The sequence below is a fragment of the Erpetoichthys calabaricus genome, chromosome 15 (genome assembly GCF_900747795.2).
Source record: "Erpetoichthys calabaricus chromosome 15, fErpCal1.3, whole genome shotgun sequence".
Lineage (NCBI taxonomy): Eukaryota > Metazoa > Chordata > Cladistia > Polypteriformes > Polypteridae > Erpetoichthys > Erpetoichthys calabaricus.
The window spans coordinates 13,394,870-13,415,065 of record NC_041408.2 but is presented as its reverse complement, the minus strand read 5'-3'; the positions used below and the strand labels follow the sequence as shown (position 1 = coordinate 13,415,065).

The window sequence follows — 20,196 nt, the reverse complement described above, 5'->3', positions numbered from 1 at the left end:
TTATGTCTTTATGTTCTTTCAAAAGTGATCAACGTTATGATTGACCCTGATGGCACCCTAGATGCATTGAGCAGTTTAGGATTAACCAGTCCTGTGCTACAAAAGTCAAGATCTAGTTCAGTTTCTCAAGGAGCAAGATCATCTCCATCTACGCCTGCCTTGGCACAGGGCCATCCAGAGTTGCATTCGGAGCGCTGCCCAAATGTGTCTGCTTCCTCTCAATTTGAAAGCATTGAATCTGAGCGGGAATTTAGTCTACGCTTCAACAAGTTTAATCCCAACGGAGAGGGAGACGAATCTCTAGTACATAAGTGACAGAACAGATGGGAGAAATTACAGTTAAGTGAAAATAAGAACAGCGTGAATGCTCACTTTCATGTCCTTGTTTATTTTTTAAGCCTTTAACAACATATTTTTGCTGAATAAAACAGAGCACTTTGTAGTCATCTTAAAATAAGTCTACTTTAGGGAGAATATAACTCATTGCATGATCATTTTATAAACAAAAAGTGAAATCTTCTTGCCTGTTAAATTGTTATCAGGGTCACTATGTGAACGGTTTAGAATATAATCCTTGAAACACTAACTTGGGCATAACTCCAAAAATCTTCCTGATACTGCCAGTTAACCCATATGCTGGATCATTTCAACAGGGTGTGGAGTATACTCCTGAAGCAACATGTTTATGAAACACAACCATGAAAACAACCCTAACTAGTAACAGTTTTTGTGTATAGTTAGTTATAACGATTTGTACTGTAGATATACTAATATCACTGTAAAATCCAAGTCCCTACTGTTCAGTCCAGATGAATAGCAGATATTTAATTCCATCCTCAATTAAATTTTATTTCCATCTTCCACAGATAGAATCATTTTGATACTATTTGAAGTTAGCCACTTCTTTTCATTCATAAGGTGTCATATGTTCACTTTAATATGTGCCATGAGTCTTAGGATTCTATTAAGGCACAAGTCCTTTGGTGTTTATAGGACATCATCAACATAATGTATAGGAATACTTAACCATCGGAAGAAATGGTTAACTGTGTATAACTCATTACTGGATTAGTTGGGATTTTTTATTAGTCCTTTTACTACAACCAATCCAGTAAATGCAAATATGTATCCTATTTAAGGATTTGTTTTGTACAAACAGAAATGGACATTGTTTATGTTCCATACAAGTACTTACGCCGTTGTGAAAAACTCTGACTTGTGATTCCACTCATTTGAGTTATTTCTTCTTGGGAGGGGGGTTGGGAGGGTCCTTGTGGTGAAACACATTAAGCATTACTTGTTAAATAAGTTAATGGGAATGACCAGGATTTTAGTGGATATAAATAGTTCCCATTATTGTGATTGCCTATTACAAAATACAACATATTTATTTCTGGTAATTAAAGACTTTACAAAACAATGTTTAATTTTTATATGTATTTTATTTAAATAGAAAAAAAGCACACCAGTGTTTCCAACTAAATCCATCACCACTGTTTTAATATTTGCACTAAAATCAGACCTGGAGCCACAAATGTAATGTTACAGCTAATAGAAATCTTGTTTTCTCCCTGGTGAGTTACTTACCCATTAACAGAGTACATGTGGTGGATGATCCTGCTGTTATAGAGGGTTTCAGGGCGATTGAAAACTGGTCAACTGTGTAATGATGTTACTGTTCTGCAAATATTCTTTAACATACTCTACAAAAGAAGGTACAAGTCTTCATTTGGTCTGAAAATGTCAGGTGAACTAACATTTTGTTTATGAAAAATCACCAATGGAAGAAATAGCTGCCAAAGTTTAATGGTCACAGAGTACAATAGATTTGAGGAGTTTAAAATGCCTCTATTGTTCATTATCCTTCCTTGAAAATGTACGCTTCATATTGGAATTTGTTCATGTAGAAGAAGAAAAAAAATAATTATGTTCTGTATTGAAACATTTCCTTTATTAGTCTTACTACTGCCTTCTATAATTGTTAAGGTTTATGGGCCTTTTCTGTGTAACAAAGACTAGTAAGTATTACAAGAAATGCAACTATATATTTAGAGATTCAAGCAATACTATGAATAGGTACCAAAACAGTTTTGTCTGTCTTCAGTTTAAAATGACCTTTTGCCACTAAGTGCCCATTATTGTAATGATGGAATTTTAAAAAATGGGCTGAAACATTTACTTATCTATCTAATGCAGTAATGGTTATGTTTGCATTCCTGGGTCAACGTTCAGCCTGCTGGGGGCTGTCTCCTTTGTTTTTACTTTTAATTTAAAAAAATTGTTTGTTTTTTTTTTTTTTGTTTTTTTTATTTAATATATATATATTTCAAAACCAAACCAAGTACAATCTTAATTATTGTGCGTATTTGCTCATCAAACTGAACACAGGTGCCTCAACTGACAACACTGTCCGCTCCACTGGATTGTAGCAAAGTTTAGAATTACCTGGTGAAGAGCATTAAAGGTAAAATGACAAAAAAGATATTTAAGAGCTTGGTTTGTGCAAGTTGTTTACACGTCTGTTTTTTGTTATCAGTGTTTTGCATTTTGTTTTATAAAGAACGTTAACTTTTATTTATTTTTGTTATACTTCATTTATGTTATTTTGATATTTGCATTTCCCATTTAATTTTAAATAAAATGTTTCTGAAGCGAAACCTGGTTTTGTAAAATTGACATTTAATATAATGTATGGGTCTGTATAGTTTTTGTATATAAAGTATTATATACTGTATAAAATTTGAAAAGTGTGGGATGTGTGGTGCAGTCCCAAACTGAGCAGGCCACTAGCTGTGTCTTCATTGTGGACCTGAACCACATTTTTGTTTTACTTTAAGAGTTTTTAAGTTTAGCAAAACATAGCTATCCATTTAAGAAAGTATACTTTTCCTTAATCAACAATCAAGTGTTTTTAGAGTAATGGTGTTACTATCTTCAGTTATTACCTTATACTTTCTCTAAAGACCCACAACGCTGGGTAGAACACGTTTGTCAAAAAAAACTGGCATGCCACAAGTCTCTAACAACAGTTTTAATGATAAAGAGCAGTGAAACCCTGTAGGCCAAAATGAACATATCACAGGTTGTTAATGAACAGGCCCTGTAATGAGTGCCAATAGCCCTGAAGCCGACATGTTAATGGAGGGTGCTTACTTCAAACAGCAGCCATACAGATGGACACTTAATCTGTCTGTTCAGTAAAGCCTTTATTTTGTATCATGTCACATTATACACTTTTTTTCAATGTCATTTTGGCACCTCCATTGTTTTTCAGCAGACCTGCTGTTCTTCTTGTGAGTTTGCAGATTCTCCTTCCTACGTCCTGTACACACTTTATGGTGTTAGAAAAACAATAGTGGTCCTGGATTCTCATTTGTTTTAAGATTTCCCATATGTGTTAAAATCTATATCTTTACTCTTACTTACCAAGTTAAACGGCCTCCATTGTGAAAATCTGACTTCCTGTATATTTTATCAACATTCAAATGTTTCTTATATTTACAGGTTTTAATTTTTCTATACAAAAATTAACATTTACTGAAAAAAATTATGCCATTTGTAACTTCTGCTTGGAACAGTGACCAGGTAACATTTTTACATGTGACTGAAATGATTGTTTTGGACTGTAAACACTTATTATTCTAGTGTAGTTTCATGTTATCATGAATGAGTTAAGCTCTTACTGGCCTTTAAGGTAATTACTACTTAGGTCTTCATCTTATGTCCAGGAGGAAGCCTTTTCTGCACCTGTAGCTCCCTTACAGTACATGCATTTCAAAAATGTATGTCAAACAAATTTCTAAGCGTTGAGGTCACCTCAGCTAAAAAGAAGCATAACAGACTCTTTTAAGAGCATCAAGAAACACAGTTTTAATGCTTTGTGAGACAGGACTAACAACATTCTTTGACTTTAAAGGACTATTCTGTACTGAAAATTAATAAGTGAAACAGCATGGCCACCTAATGATAAATATTTTACACCCCACTGGTGTCCATAAACATCTGTCAGAAATGCTTACTTTACACTTTTGCCTTTTCAAGATGAAAACAGTTAAGCACTGTAGAAGTGGTAAGTTTTAATTTTAAAATGTTAATATACATTCTTTGTGCTTAACTGTGGTTCACAAAATATGATTATTTCTGTATTGACTTGATACTCACTTCTATAAGTGTCAAAGTGGTTGCCTCTTCTGTCATAAAATATATCTGATTTCTAAACTGACTTTTACTGTCTCTCAAAAGAGGAAGGTGATTATTGACAAGTCTGTTTAGGAAAAGTCTTACTTGGGCTGTTTTGGGCTTGCTGTTCTTTATTCTTGTAGCTCTGCTCTCAGTAGTATGTTGAAGTGCATTTTGAATCACATACATAAACTCACAGAAAACAGATTAACGTGGTATTCATCACCTCAGTCTCCCCTTCACTCTTCTAGCTGTAAAACTAAAAATCATTTCCCTCCAGCCACCATGGGCTGTATGCACTACTAACAGCTCAGGAGTCTGTGATATGCAGAAGAATGAACTTCAAACTGCTCTCTGTAACGTTCACATCTTAATACAAAATTAATGTTTTGTTTTTCCAAGTAACCCTCAATAGGAACACTGAGGTAAGGTTTGCTTTACACTTGTAACAAACACAGCTACACTAGCTGTTCATACTTGTCCATAGCACACCAGGGCAGCCTGCAATTTAAAAAGCGCGGCTGCAGTCTTCAAACAGAAGACTATAATGAGCATTGGTAGGGCTCATCATGGGGCTTCCAGTTCACACCGCTGGCTGTTTTTTGTTCTGTGAAGCATCTGAAGGTAAAGGTGATGTTGGGTGAAGGTTGTTAAGATGAATGTCTTTAATCCTGCAAGAAAAGAAAGGAATTGGGAGGATAGAAAAAGTAAATTATGAAAATGTTGTGTATTCTCTGTGCTGTAAAGTATGTCACCATTTAATGAAAAGCAACACTTGACTGAAATGAAAGAACTTGCTTGCTGTAACAAGACTGTTTTCCTGTTTTTAATGCATGACCAGTTCAGCATGCGTGGCTTGTTATTGGGCGCTTCCAGTTCAGATGAACATAGGGTGATATGGTAATTTATTAGGATTTCACTTTGACACAACTGCTACAGCAAATCCACAGCAGGACAAACTTTCCAAATGCAGTCCTCACCCAGTCAGGGACAAATTCCTATTTTGATTGGATATATAATGTAATTATTTTTTTTTATGTATCTGTTATATTACAAAAATTGACTGATCCATTTTGTAATCCAGTGTATTTTCTATGTCCATTACATGGATGACTGCCACTAGCAGGGCACACACCAGGCTGTCATATAGAGGCACTAACTAGACCCTGTCGCATGATGATGTCTTTGGGACACAGACAACTGATTCTAGTTTGATTTGAACTGACTCTTGGTTTTGACTAAAACTTCCTGAGGAAAAAATGAGGATTGTGTGCTAAGTGACTCCTCCAACAGAAGGTTCAACACTGGAAAGGGCTTCAGATGTCACAGACAGAACTCCTCAGGCCAACAGGTAGTCAACCTGTCAGCACTTGTGCCAAAAGGAGGTTTCATTCAGAAAAAGAACAGCAGCTGCTCTGCCTCTTTTAGGTTCTCCAATATACAATTCTGTGCTCAAAAAGCGAATAAAGAATCTTACTTATTGTTACACTTAAGAAGTAGACAAAACATGCTGGTAAAATTGTAGGGTAATCACTTCTGGGATCCATGCCTCTATAGCACCATTTAGGATGTGGATCCTTACACCAGCTGTGCATGCAAGTATACTGTCTGGACAGGCCTAAAGCTAGAGTCCTGTTAGTTCTGTAACCTTGACTAAAATTACTTGGGCTTCCGTGCTTTTAAGGTGGGTGTGAGAGTGCCCAAAATAACACCATTTAAGCAGTTCTAAGCAGAGTTTACAATTGTAAAGAAAGGGAGGCGTTCATTGGGGGAAAAAGAAGGGATCAGTCTGAGGGATGGAGGTGAAAGGAGTTGGCATAGACATTACAAGTGTCCAGGTTTTAGAGAGAGATCCTAGACCATTGTTCATAAAGCAAAAGCATTTATTTAAAAACTTGGTAGAGCCAAAAATCTTTTAATACCACTTAGCGTTTCTTGTGGTTTTAAAGTTTGGAAAACACGTACAGTACAGCATTTCATTGTTCAAAACCCAGAGTCTATCTTAGTTCTTTTATGGTTGTTATGCACATAAAAATATAAATTAGACCAGTTTTGATCTGAAAAGACATTTTTCCAGATGCTAGGCTTTTCTGGTCATTTTTAATGGGCTTGTGTTGAAGATATCTAAAATAACTTACTTTGTTGGCTGTTCAATGTCATCGATGGTCTCAGGCAATTTTTTGCCTTTTGTTTCTGGCAACAAAAAGTCCAAAGCACCAGCAGTAACACAAAGTACACCTGGAATTGATAGATGAAGAAAAAAAAAGTATCACACATTTGGAGCACTGAAACAAAGCTCTAGGACTGGAGCCAGCTGAGGGCGCAGAGCGAGAAGAAACTGTACACAAAGGAAACGGCTGGGCCCGAAATCTTGCAAAAGCCAATTTTGTTAAAACTAGAGTGCATAATAAATAATAATAATTCATTACATTTATATAGCGCTTTTCTCAGTACTCAAAGCGCTATCCACACAGGGAGGAACTCGGAAGCGAACCCACAATCTTCCACAGTCTCCTTACTGCAAATGATAAACAAAAAATATTATTCATTATTATTATTAATATAAATATTAATAATAAAATAATATTGCAAAATATGCAAAAAAATAATAAAACTAGAAAGGTACTGAGTTCAAGCTCCACTAATGCCATCCCGGGAAGGACAACTGATAAGCATAAGGAAATTTTGTTTTTTAAATGTTAGATCAGCTTTCATTCTTAATTAAAATTTTTAAGAGTAAAATAATCCATCAATCTTCCTAATCCATTTATCCAGGGTAGTATTGCAGGGCAGCTGGAGTCTATCCCAGCAAGCATCTGTTGAAATCCATGGGCTGAGCCCCAGTCTGTCGCATTGTGAACACATACTAGGGCCAGTCCCCCAAACATACATGTCATTGGACTGTGTGAATAAAACAGAACACCTGGAGGAAATCCAAGTGAAAATGACGAGAACCAGACAACTCCATACAGAAAGCAGCCAGGATGTGAACTTTGGTCTTCTCATTGTGAGGCAGCAGCATTACCACTGAGCCATTCTGAGTGAGTAAACCGTTTCACTAATTCCTACTCACAGATTTGTGTGTACTCAAGTGCAAATGTGTAGAAGTCATTATCTATAGACAACACAGACTCCAGGTCACTGTGACCGCAATTCACTACAATTTAGTATTGTATAGAGCACTGCTTCTCAAACCTGGTCCTGGGGACCCCCTGTGGCTGCTGGTTTTTGTTCCAAGCAGCATCTGTGTTTAATTGGACTTCTAGAATAATTAAGTGAATTGTTATTTACCAAGTACTGTGTTTTGGGAACAATATAGAAATCAGAAAACTAAGTATGGTAATATATATATATACACACTAGGGGGCTTTGCCCCCTGCTCACTTTGCTCGCCAACCCGTGCCTGCGCTACGCTTATTTGCAGTTCTGCCGCTCACGTATGGGGATGCAGATGTACAATTTACTATTTTACATTACCATATTACCATATTAAAAAATTGTAAAACGTAATAATTTGAAAGCAAATTATGTTTCATGTTGTGTTAGAGTTATTCGTTGCGTAATACGATTTCGTTTTGTTGGCTTTGAAATTAACACGCAAAAACTCTTTAAAGTTACACTTTTACTGTAAATCTTCAGTAAAAACAATTCTTTGAATTACATTTTCGTCAATATCGCATTGAATTTTGATTCTGTGTTTGGACTTTCATCGTGACAACACAACGTATAACTGCCCATGATTGAATTTTGTTTCTTTCTCTCTATTAAATAAAATGACTTTTTTGAATGTTTGGCTTTGAGATTTGTAAATTGTCTTTGCAAAAGCTACTGTAACGGAACATTTTAATATGAATGGCATATCCAGATCTCCTTTGTTGTCTGTTATCCGCGGGAGATGTACTACATTACCTTTGTTGGATACATCCTTCTATCTACAGTAATTCAGGCAGAGGAAGACCGGACGGTGTTAACGGTTGTAGATATGTTATATTGTAAGTTGATGTTTTCATCTTCCGCATGATCATCACCAACTGTTTCAGCAGAGTCTATTGATACGCATTTAACCAATTTGCCATGTAACCGATAGACATTTTTGGCATTAATTTGTTTGACTTCATCATTTCTTTGTGCTAGGATTACCCATGTACTCCTTTTTACTGTTGATAACCCATTGTGATGAAATTCTTCAATAAGATTTGGACACAATACGTCTTCTTTAATTGGAAACTTAAAGTGAGGAAAACGTAAAAATTTATGAGAGGTGAGAGGACCGTGCGCGTGGTTGAATGTGGTTGAGAGGAGGGCGTGACTTGAAACAATCTCATGGCCAAAGTCTGAACTCACGGGACTTGAAAAAATCTTCCAAAAAGTCTTGTGGCAGGATTTTTCATATTTTTTTTAATATATACCGTATATATATTTATATAAATGTACCAAGCAGTTATATGGGAATAATGTATTTTGTTTTTCTTTTTAACAATATTTTCATTTTACTTTTCCAGGTGTTCTAATTGTTTAATAAATCTTTTTTTTTTTTTTTACTAATTAGTGGGTCTGACGCTAAAGTAGTTGCAGCCTTTGATTATTTGGTGTTGTTTGCCTGGGTGTCTGCTCTGCTCGTTTTTAACTGTCATTAATAAGAAACAACGAAGGGGGGAAAACTGCACAGAGAAAGGGCAAAATAGAATGAAATTAACAAAAGAGAGTTAAGCATTTAAATCTGTAGCAAAAGCAGAAATATTTGTAAATGTCTTATAACTGTAAAAATCATGCTGCTGTGCTTTCCTGAATGTAGAATAAGAGAAAAAATCCCAGCTAATTAAATGAGCTCAGTGTTATCAGGTGTTGTCACCGATTATGAAGCTGGTTGGAACAAAAACCTGCAGCCACAGGGGGTCCCCAGGACTGAGTTTGGGATACACTGATATAAAGGCTTAGAGCTCTGGAAGGCTGAAGTTCAGAAAATGGATGCTTGTTTCAAAATGAGCTGGCAAGTGATAATTGTCAAGTGTACTATTAATTAGAATGTCAGCTAAAAGGCAATACTCACCAAAAACCACCAGTGGAAGCTCCAGCCATATACTTGCTAGCCTGTATAGAATAAAAGGTGCAGCCATTCCCCCAATGTCACACAGAGTGGAGCAAACCGCAACCCCCAGGTTCCTTTAAAGAAAGAAATAACAAAAAAAACATTTTAAATGTACAGCTCCAAAAATGTGAAGGTTAAGTTAACTGGAGATTCTAAACTGGTCGTGTGTGTGCGTGATGGACTAGTGCCCTGGCCAAGGATATTTGCCGTAGAGTTTTATGAGTGGCAGTGTTATGTTATCTTAGATAGACAGTACATTCATTCCACAGTGGAGCAGACGTGTCTGTTTTGTTAATCTGTTGATTAATGCTAAAGATGCTGGAGTTTCTTTCTATCCACAAAATAGAGTAAGAGCTGCAGCTTAAGGCTGATTTATACTTTGGTGCTGGGCCTGCACTGTAGGCTATGCCATCTAAAGTAAACTGCGTCACACTGCAGGACACGTCTGAATGCTAGGCGGCAGCGTTTGTGGCATACAAAAAAAGAAAATAATTCATTAAAGTGCAGGCAGTTTTTCTCTTGAAAGGTAAAAATCTGAAAAAAGGTTTGACAATCAGTTCTAGTAGGCTGCAGTAAAATGACTTTTGTGTATCTGTTCTCTGAGGTAATCCAATTAATTAGGAGGACCTCTTTGCATCTGCGTTTGTCAGCCGTGTTATTAGACACAGGTCCTGTAACAGTATCGTCCTGTTAAACTACCAAGTCTCCAGCTAGGAAGCTGCTCAGGCCAGAGAGCCCCCCCCCCATTGTGAGGCTCAAACTGTAGCCCCTCTAGCGGCAGTCTAAAAGGCCCCGAGTTTGAGTCCTGCGGCTGCTCAGATAGGGGAGCGTCACCTGAGCGAATTCCTCGCTGAAGGCCCACTAATGCTTGGAGGGGGGCACACATATCCCCATTAGAGTTCTCTGCCATGTATTTTACCATAGTCTTGACAGTCCAGAAGGACCTTTAGGTGATTTCCACATGTTTTGTTGAATCTCTTCATTTTAAATCACTCGATTTCTTTTAGACTTCGTCTTGTGTGTGTCATGTAAGGAGCATAACTGAGACCTGTAAGTCTGAAATTTGTGTACTGTACAAGTTAATTATAGGCCTTATTTAATACAAGCTCTTAGAATATATTTTGAAATAAAACAGTCTGTTTAAAATGGTCACGTGGATTCTGTTTATTTACCAAACTTGTACCGCTGATGTTGTCATGCTAATTTAACAGAAGGAGAGGTAAGTAAATCACCGTAGTTTGGGTTTCTAAGAACTAAATTTAAGAAGTATAAATTGTATTACACATTAAAATAAATATAACTTTTAAATAAAGCCGGCATCTCCCTGGAAGCATAGCGTTATGCCACATCTTCACACAAAGGCTTGTGGGAATTTGTAACAAGCTGCAGAGTTCAGTAGCCAGCATCCCAGTGTATTGTAATGGAAATCTCAGCCTAGTATGGAGAGTACTCAGCCGTCAGCCAGACAAAGTGTTGGGAGGCGACCACCATAGAGTGTAAACGAGCCCACTGCTCTGGTGTACAGTATGTAACTTTCATGGATTTGATTCTTTCGATTTGCTTACCTTATGAAGGTAGGGTAGAGTTCTGAGTTCACGAAGCACACCAACTCAAATGATATGGTGATGCCCAGCCTTCCAATACAAGCCACAGCTGTTTTAGCCCAGTAGTAATCTTTAAAGTAAAACACAAAAGTGACACTTTAATAACAGAAAAAAATTGTGACATACTGAGCTACTGCGACCCATTAAAAGTGAACTCACTTCCCCACTTGTGCTGCCATACCTCGACTTTGGCTGGCATCTTGTTTGATTTGAATGGCAGGTGATAAACAGGTTTAATTAAGCCAAATAGTCACCAGAGGGCACCCCAACCATGAACGAGACTGGCTGGCCAGTAGCTGAGCAGTCCTTTGGATTTACCATTAAAATGACGGCCTAATGTTCTCTTTCTCAGCCCCATATTTAAATACAGGGGAAGACATAACACTTGTGCACCTACAAGACACATATTGAGGTCAGACACTATTTACCGCGGCTGTGTTGTATGCTGGTCAGATGTCTAAGTGAGAATCCCACTGTACTCTGGACATGTTACTACCACATAATGTACAGATCCACTTAATCCAGTTTGATGTTGTGGGTGGCCTTGGGTGCAAACGGAGTAAAAACCCTGGTTCTCTTCTAATTACATTCACCAGTTTGCTGAACACACCAATTTTTGGAATTTTGGAAGAAAACCACAATATACACAGACACGGGGTGACCGCAGAAACTCCACACATGCAGCATACAAATTCAGGACTGTTTATTAATATGAGCAGGAATTTTAATGTACTGTTCCAGTTCCACGAGTCCCACCATATTCCCTTTAGGCAGCAGTGAGCAACCTGAGAAGTTGAAATAAAGCTCAGTCTTTATAGATGACTCTAGAATCCAGTAGCCATACCAGTTGCACTTCTAAACAAGCTAAGTGTGTTTGGTCCTGGCCTGTACTTGGATGGAAGATCAACTAGAAAAAGCCTGGTATTGCTGCTAGAAGAGGTGTTGGTGAGGCCATCAGGGGGACATGCTGTTGTCTGTTTTTGGATCCCATTGTCCAAGTGCAGTGATGGTGACACTGTGCTGTAAAATTGGCACAGTGCTTCAGATGAGACTTCAAACCGAGGACCTGACTCTCTGTGGTCATAAATGATCCCTGGGCACCTGTCAAAGTGTCGGGTGCACCCCAACATTGTGGTTTCCCACCACAACCTGATCATTCAGACATCCTGATCACCCCCTCTCGCTAATAGGATAATTATCTCCGAGTATCTAACGTGTGGCGAGTGTATTGGTGCATAAATGGCTGCTGTCACATCGTCCAGGTGGACACTGCACATTGGTGGTGGTGGTGGTGGTGGTTGAAGTGGCTCCACACTGTCTATGTAAAGAGCTTTGAGCAGGTTAGAAAAGTGCTCTATAAATGTACTTAATTATTATATGTAAGTAATGAACTAATCAAGAATGAGTGTGGGATTGTGTGCAGTAATTACCTTTTATTCTTCAGTAAGCCTTTAGAGTCATTTGAATTGCAGTGTTTGGTAATATTGTAGAATGAGGTAAGCCCCCTTTTCGAGATCAGTTTGATTAGTTTTTCAAATTCGACATACAAGTTTAGTTTTGCTCGACTCCTTAACTTTACTAAAAAAACAAATCTTCCACTCCTATGAGTGTCAAACAGATCACAAAGCACTAACCCCAGCCCCTCTACCTCTGCTGTGTCCAAATGACCTCAGTGCCTGCTCATCTTCTAGTCCTTCATTGTTTTGGGGGGGCCAGTGGACAACCACATCACAGACCGCTACAGCATGGTTGATTTTCCTACCTTCAGGAATGAAAGCAGCCGTCAAGCAGGCGACGCCTGCCGTTATAGTTGCAATTCCAAATGGAAGGCGCCTTCCCACTCTCTCTATAGTGAGAAGAATTATCACGGCAGATGGAAACTCCACAGCACCAGAAATCAGGAAGTCAATGTAGATATTTCCACCCAGGATTCCAACGCGCATAATCAAGCCTTGATAGACCACGGCACAAACAAACCTAAAAGAGAAAGCCTTCATTATTGGTAAAGAGGATCGCTGGATGGAGCGGACACCAAACCACACCACTTGGCATTCAACGATGGATAATAAAGGCTCAAGTGCCAATGAAAGTGTCCTACACAGAGGATGAGGAATGAGCAGTCTACAGGCTATGTGTGCATAATGATGTCTATGTTGATTTAGCATTGCGTTACAGCAAAAGAGCCAGCTAAATTACTTTATATTTAGCTCTGTTTTGTTATCATATTTTCAAAAGGACCCCAAACCACCTCTCCAATAAAATAAGATTGTGAGCCAGAAGAGTAGCATCTTTTGTTTTTCTCTTTACAAGAACTTGGTCATAAAGCAACGGCCCATTTCCACTTACCTACACGTCACACCCAGAAGGACCCGTTGCCTCCAGTTACTTAATGCTCTTGCCTGAACTCTCACATTGTACACTGATCTAGCTCTGCCACCAACGGTAGGTTGTCAAGATTTCAAAACGGCAGCATAGTCGACTTTCTTTTTTGGTTTCAGAACCTAATAGATTCCTGAACAAGGGTTGGATGATATACTGCATACAATTTTCTGGGCAATCAGTCCATCAACCTTAAACATTTCATTGATAGATGACACAGGGCATCACAGTTTTAAACTGAGTAAGAATCTGTCATTTTCAATTTGACCACAGGGTGTCCTCATTGCTAATATAAATCCACTGTAATAAGGTACTAAAATACTGTACAGTAATCCCTCGCTATATCGCACTTCGACTTTCGCGGCTTCACTCTATCGCGGATTTTATATGTAAGCATATTTAAATATATATCGCGGATTTTTTGCTGGTTTACGGATTTCTGCGGACAATGGGTCTTTTAATTTCTGGTACATGCTTCCTCAGTTGGTTTCATACAAGGGACGCTATTGGGAGATCGCTGAGAAGTTACCCAACCAGAGCGCGTATTACGTATTAAATGAAACTCCTCAAATATATTGTGAGCGCAGGGGCTGTTCGCACCCCTAGAGGATACGGCTGCTCTTCAAAAAACGCTGAAAGATTACCTTCACATTGCTACAATCCTTGCTGGGCTTACATGTGGCTGCTTTGTCAAGCGATATGCTTCCTGCACGGTGCTTCGCATACTTAAAAGATCAAACAGTACGTATTGATTTTTGATTGTTTACTTTTCTCTCTCTCTTGCTCTGACATTCTCTGCTCCGGACGGAGGGGGTGTGAGCAGGGGGGCAGTTCGCACCCCTAGATGATACGGACGCTCGTCTAAAAATGCTGAAAGATTATCTTCACATTGCTCCCTTCCGGCTTTGTCAAGCGATATGCTTCCCGCACGGAGCTTCGCATACTTCAAAGCTTGAACGGCACGTATTGATTTTTGATTGTTTGTTTTTCTCTGTCTCTCTCTCCTCCTGACGGAGGGGGTGTGAGCAGAGGGGCTGTTCGCACACTGACCTAGAGGATATGGACGCTCCTCTAAAAAACATTGCTCCCTTCCGTGCAGCTGCTTTGTCCGGCGGTGCTTCGCATACTTAAAAGCCAAACAGCCCTATTGATTTGTTTGCTTTTCTCTATCTATGTGACATTCTGTGCTCCTGACACGCACTCCTTTGAAGAGGAAGATATGTTTGCATTCTTTTAATTGTGAGACGGAACTGTCATCTCTGTCTTGTCATGGAGCACAGTTTAAACTTTTGAAAAAGAGACAAATGTTTGTTTGCAGTGTTTGAATAACGTTCCTGTCTCTCTACAACCTCCTGTGTTTCTGCGCAAATCTGTGACCCAAGCATGACAATATAAAAATAACCATATAAACATATGGTTTCTACGTCGCGGATTTTCACCTTTCGCGAGGGATTCTGGAACGCAACCCCCGCAATCGAGGAGGGATTACGGTAATGTGTTTAATACAGAAAAACACAGATGAGCGAATGGGTGGCTATAAAGTCGCCAGTCTGGCAACACTTTGGCTTCAAAGTAAAGGCGCATGGTGAGTGAAACAATTTAACCAATAGTTATTTACAATGTTTGTTGAATAAGTAGGAAAGTAATTGTTGTAAAAGATTTGACAAATGGTGAACTGATGTGGTCATTTGTGCCTACACTACCCAGCGTTCTATGCTAATTTAGGCAATGCTGCTACTACAGGCGCTAAAGATTTGTCTCCCTGACTGTTAATTATTGGTGCTTCTGGGTGTAGAAAAAGCCCATAATGTAAGCAGGTCAGTGTGAGATGGGCACAATGGTACCACAGCTTGTTTCACATTATTTACGTGAGTAAGTTATGTTTGCTTTATGCCTTCTCTCCAACATGTTGTTTTAAAGTGTTAAGTATTTTTCTTTGTAAGCCACATAACGTCAACCTTCCTATCGTCCCAAATGGCACACCTGTACATAAAGTGATCAGCCATATAGCAGCACTGTAATGTGAAGGCCCCAAGTTTCAGTCCCACTGCTGCTACCATCTCAGGCAGGATGAGCAACGAGCTCAAGAACTGCACAAGGATGACATTACAGCGGACCAGATCAGCCCTAATAAAAGATTTTTTTGCTGCACCCTCTGGACTATAACTTGCCCCATTTGCCTGGTCTTATGAAGCAACCTCAATTTCAGCAGCTCTTAATTCAACCACAAAGCAAGCAGTCACAAGGTGGGGAAACAAGCAATAAATAAATAAATAAAAATACGCCGGTGATGCTCCAGCCACTTGGTCTGACCCTGCAGACTCCCAAAGCGGAACATCATCTTACATGAAGGCAGGCTTACCAGTTGAACATCAAGATGAATGTGCATCTCCTGATCTTGGGCGTTCTGAATAAGTCGAGAAACGATGGCACCTGAACTTCAGTAGCCTCATCATCAGTGAGTTTCTGGAAAACACAGAAATTATTTAGTGCTCTCCTATAATCCGATTGTCTTTGTGACAGATAAGAGGTCAAGCTGGTGCCCCCAAAAGATAGCACAACAGGGCTATCAAATTAGACCAAACCTAAGGTAAGAATATTTATATTAAATAAGTAAATGTTCAAATACTTTCAAATGTAGATTAAAAGTTCTATATTTGTACTTTACAAGCTAGTTTATTAATCAAGTCAATTTCATTTAAAGGGCACATTCAAAAACAACGCAAGTTGACCAAAGTGCTCTTTTGTCCTTGTGCACAGAAGACATAAGGCCACTGTCTGTCCACTTCTCTGTCACATCAAACGTGTCTAGAAACGACTGAACTAAATGTTCATTCAATCATCTTTAAGTATTTCCTCCTCATTATAATTATTTGTTAAAGCACAAGCTTCTTATTCACAACAACTGAAAACTTCAGTAAAAGTCAGTTTTCCTGTCCAAGACTGCAGAACGCCTTGTCCACAAACAAAACTCTTTTCTCACGAACACCAATCTATGAGATCCCCTTCAATCTGATCACTGGACCGAGACTGCACCGCTTTCAGTCACAAGTGCTGGTAGATCTGCTTGAGGGACTTCTCTCCCCTCTGTCCTTACACAGGGTGGTACAGGGAAACGGGAAATTTTCAATTGACGTTCAATGCACGAATAAACACATTACAAAATACATTTACTGATGAAATGTATTGTACAGGATATGCAATTAATGATGGTAATCAATATTCATTTTATGTTTTGAAGAAAACCTCATGAAGGTGTTGTCCATGTCTCCATACACATTCTGACAGCCTGTGGTGGAAATTCTGCATCGCTTGACGTAACATGTCAAGAGAACTGCCCGCGATTTCCTCTTCAGTCCTCCTTTTTAGTTCAGCAGTGGTTGCAGGACGTGTGCGGTACACTTGGCTTTTAAGATGTCCCCACAGGAAAAAAAAAAATCACAAAACAGTGAGATCTGAGATCTCGGAGGCCATTTTGTGAAATGACGCGTCTTCCCAACAATCGTCGAGTAGCTGCCATCGATTGTCAGGCAGTGTGTGAAGTGACTCCACCGGGGGACTTACCTTTTAAGGCTGATCCCGTTTCTTCGAAATTACGCACCCAATTACCCATGAGAAGAATGGGGCACGATCGTGACATCCTAACTGGTAATGAAGCCACAATTCCATTACGCAGCAGTCACACACGCTGAGCACCACTCCACTGCTCCATTATAACTAATGGCAAGCGGTTCTAAATGACGTCACATTGGTCCCAAACAACTGTCGATGCCCCAGGGTTGCCAACACCAAGTTCCAAAATTTCTTGTTTCCCTGCACCACCCTGTACTTCTCAATCTTTTTTAGCATAGAAACAGGCCTCTGAAGTTGGACTTGTTTGTCCATTTTGGTGCTATTGGACAGACGCTAAATGCAAGTTTCCAAGTTGGAATTTTCTGCAGTACAGACTTCCGAGCCGTAAGTTGGATAATTTGAATAAAACAAAGCTTGAATTCTCAGAACAATTGTATAAAACAAAAGCCTGTAACGTAATCACCCAGAAATGCCACTTTTATGGTCGAAATTCATTTGGAGCGAAGTGATAAGACAGTTAATGTGTTAAGTTTGCTCTTCATTTTCATAAACGTGCACAGTTTTATCTTTAATTGCTTTTCTTGCAGACCAAGTAACAAATCAACAGCAACCTCACGTCTCTCCAATAAGTTTGACTAGAAATTCACATGACCACACCAAAGTGGGAAGGTCAAAGGTCACAGGAGCATGCACGCCTCGTCCTTTTACTTTTACAACAAGGAGATCTCCTCCAATCAAATGGCTTGATGACTAAGCAAGTGTAGAAAGAAAAGAAGAAGAAAAGTGAGCTGTGGGCGCCGGTCCAGCAGGTACAGAATCACATTACGTTTGATGACATTGGGGTTTTTTTTTGGAGGATTGTACATTTTTTTTATTCTTACTGGGAAAACTTCCACCGTATTATTTGCAGAACTGGAGCTTTACTGTATTTTTTTTAGTATATATTTATATAAATATGGGCAGCACGGTGGCGCAGTGGTAGAGCTGCTGCCTCACAGTTAGGAGACCTGTGGTTTGCTTCCCGGGTCCTCCCTGTGTGGAGTTTGCGTGTTCTCCCCGTGTCCGCGTGGGTTTCCTCCCACAGTCCAAAGACATGCAGGTTTAGGTGCATTGGTGTGTGGGGGTGTGTGCCCTGTGGTGGGCTGTCACCCTGCCTAGGACTGGTTCCTGCCTTGCGTCCTACACCCTGGGCTGGCTGGCTGGGATTGGCTCCAGCAGACCCCCGTGACCCTGTGTTAGGATGTAGCAGGTTGGAGAATGGATGGATAGATGGATTTATATAAATGTTACATAAAGTGAGTTACCTCAATTAAGGGATGGAGACGTCTTCCGTTCTCTTTGGCAAGTTTTTCAACAATAGTGACGGCTCTACCAGTTTGCTTTTGAGAGAACAGCCATCTTGGCGACTCCGGAATCAACCTACAATTAGAGCAGCCGTACGTGAGTGCAGCTACACGACAAGCACATCCCACGAGACTCGAGCAAAGCACTTCACGAATGAAGTGAGGCATAAACATGGAATTAAAACACAGAAAAATGAGAAATCAAACAAATAACACAAACTAATATCAAACACTGAACACACAATGAAAGGCAATGCAGGAGCTGATTTGCTTTTGTTCTGACAGACCAAAATGTGCGGGAATGAGAATGAGCTCTGCATGAGGACACATGAGCTAACGTTTACCGACCTACCACATCAGTCTTTGTAATGGCAGCACAGGTGACGATACCTGGTCTCTCGGTTTCTTCCCTGGTTAGACATCACAGCAAGTCGGCTGTCAGTGCCATGCTGAGCGCCCGTTGTGTAGTTTATGAGACTTTTCTGCGTCTGTCCGCTGGCACAGTTTCTTACAACATAAGAAATTTGCTTCCTGGCTCCAGTCCCAGTTCCTGGCACTTCCCTTGAATTCCCACTGGTGGTCTTGAGTATGTGAACTGAACAGATTCTGCTGGTTCTAATTTATTGATGCCTTAGAGGATGTTAAAGACGACCTGGATTGGGTCCACATGCAGGTTCCTCTTCTCGAGACTAAACAGGTTTAATTCTCCCAGTCTGTCACACTCTGTCCTTCACTCCTCCTGGGATGCGCCCGGTTACTCTGCACAGCTGCTATGTCAGTCTTGTAGTGTGATGAGAAGAACTGCACACGACACCCCAGATGTGGGCTCACTAGTGCATTAAATAGTCAAAGAATAATGGCTGAGGGCTTTGTTTCAGTCACATGCGTTCTGCCAGTTCACGAACTGCTAAAAGAACTGAGACACACAAATAGACAAGAGGCTCTTAAAGCAAGGTGAGACTGAGCTATAGCCAGCTAAGGGAGGAAAGAGTAGAGCAGTGAGAGCAAAGAGTATGGGAAATACATGAGGTATTTGGGACGTGCTGCTCTGTCGTAAAGGAAATCCATTTTCAAGTTTGCCGTCCACTTCTCTTGGCTCGTTTGGCCTGGTGGTAAGAACATTGGCTTCTGTGAGTTGATGCGTCTTTCAGTCTCAGACCTGCTTAGTCCACTTCAGGGTTGGTGGGGTAGCATGGTGGGTGTAAGGCAGGACGAAACCCAGGGGAGTCATGTGACCGCTCAAGATAAAGGAGACATTGGCCGTTGATAAATAATGTTTTCAGCCATCTATAACATCCAATAGGATCACAGAAAACATTCTTTTCACGCTAAGTTTCTAATATTTTTTTTTTTTTTCTTTTGATAGAACTAAGTATAGAAAAGTAAACGTTACCAGTAGTATATCAGGAAGATAAAGTAGGGGACACTGATGGCCACTTGTATCCACCTCCAGTCACTAATGAAGTAGGCAATCAGCGGTAGGATGACGATTCCAATACTAAAGAACTTCTGGTAAATGATGCCCACGATACGCCTGTGATCCACACCGACCAGTTCAGTGACTAAGGAGAGACAGACAGCTGGTCAAAAGGGGGCTTACAGTACATTCTCCAGGGTGCATCACATTATAACAAGTCATATAGCGCTCGTCACTGAGTGCAGGCTCACAAGTGAAATACAATGCCTACATAAAGACACATAGATCTGTTAAACACACATTCAAAGAAATGGATCCCAGCAGTATCAGTCCGTTAACATGATCACTGAGCTACACTTCTAAAACTAGACCCCCCTGACTGACGCTCTTCTTCTTAACTTAAATTAAACCAAAAGCCCATCATGGTGTAGGGGAGCTTCAGCCTTTTTGAAATATGGACACCCAAGCAAGTGTTAGGAAGCCAAACAATATATATCTGAATCTACATCCATCTATCTATCGATCGATCTCATTGCTTAAGAATACAATTGATTACCCAAAATCTTCAGTTTTAATTGTGACTCAAAATTTCCTACATTTTTTTGGATTATA

General features: G+C 39.7%; 2 protein-coding genes across 9 annotated transcripts in view; one reads left to right on the top strand and one right to left on the bottom strand.

The window, feature by feature from the left end:
- cep170aa (centrosomal protein 170Aa) overlaps positions 1-2,268 on the top strand; it is a 115,512-nt gene extending 113,244 nt beyond the window's left edge. For all 7 annotated transcript variants that reach the window (XM_051919111.1, XM_051919110.1, XM_051919114.1 and 4 more), the window contains one exon: positions 26-2,268. In XM_051919111.1, coding sequence (XP_051775071.1) covers positions 26-315 — 290 coding nt within the window. In that variant the 3' untranslated portion in view covers positions 316-2,268. The remainder of the gene's footprint in view (positions 1-25) is intronic.
- Positions 1,423-20,196, bottom strand: part of LOC114666072 (solute carrier family 22 member 2-like) — a 31,070-nt gene continuing 12,296 nt past the window's right edge. For both annotated transcript variants that reach the window (XM_028820809.2, XM_028820810.2), the window contains exons 5-12: positions 19,561-19,729; positions 18,129-18,243; positions 15,614-15,717; positions 12,635-12,849; positions 10,834-10,942; positions 9,230-9,342; positions 6,318-6,417; positions 1,423-4,850 (exon numbers count right to left, since the gene is read on the bottom strand). In XM_028820809.2, the coding sequence (XP_028676642.1) occupies positions 4,763-4,850; positions 6,318-6,417; positions 9,230-9,342; positions 10,834-10,942; positions 12,635-12,849; positions 15,614-15,717; positions 18,129-18,243; positions 19,561-19,729 (1,013 nt within the window). In that variant the 3' untranslated portion in view covers positions 1,423-4,762. The remainder of the gene's footprint in view (positions 4,851-6,317; positions 6,418-9,229; positions 9,343-10,833; positions 10,943-12,634; positions 12,850-15,613; positions 15,718-18,128; positions 18,244-19,560; positions 19,730-20,196) is intronic.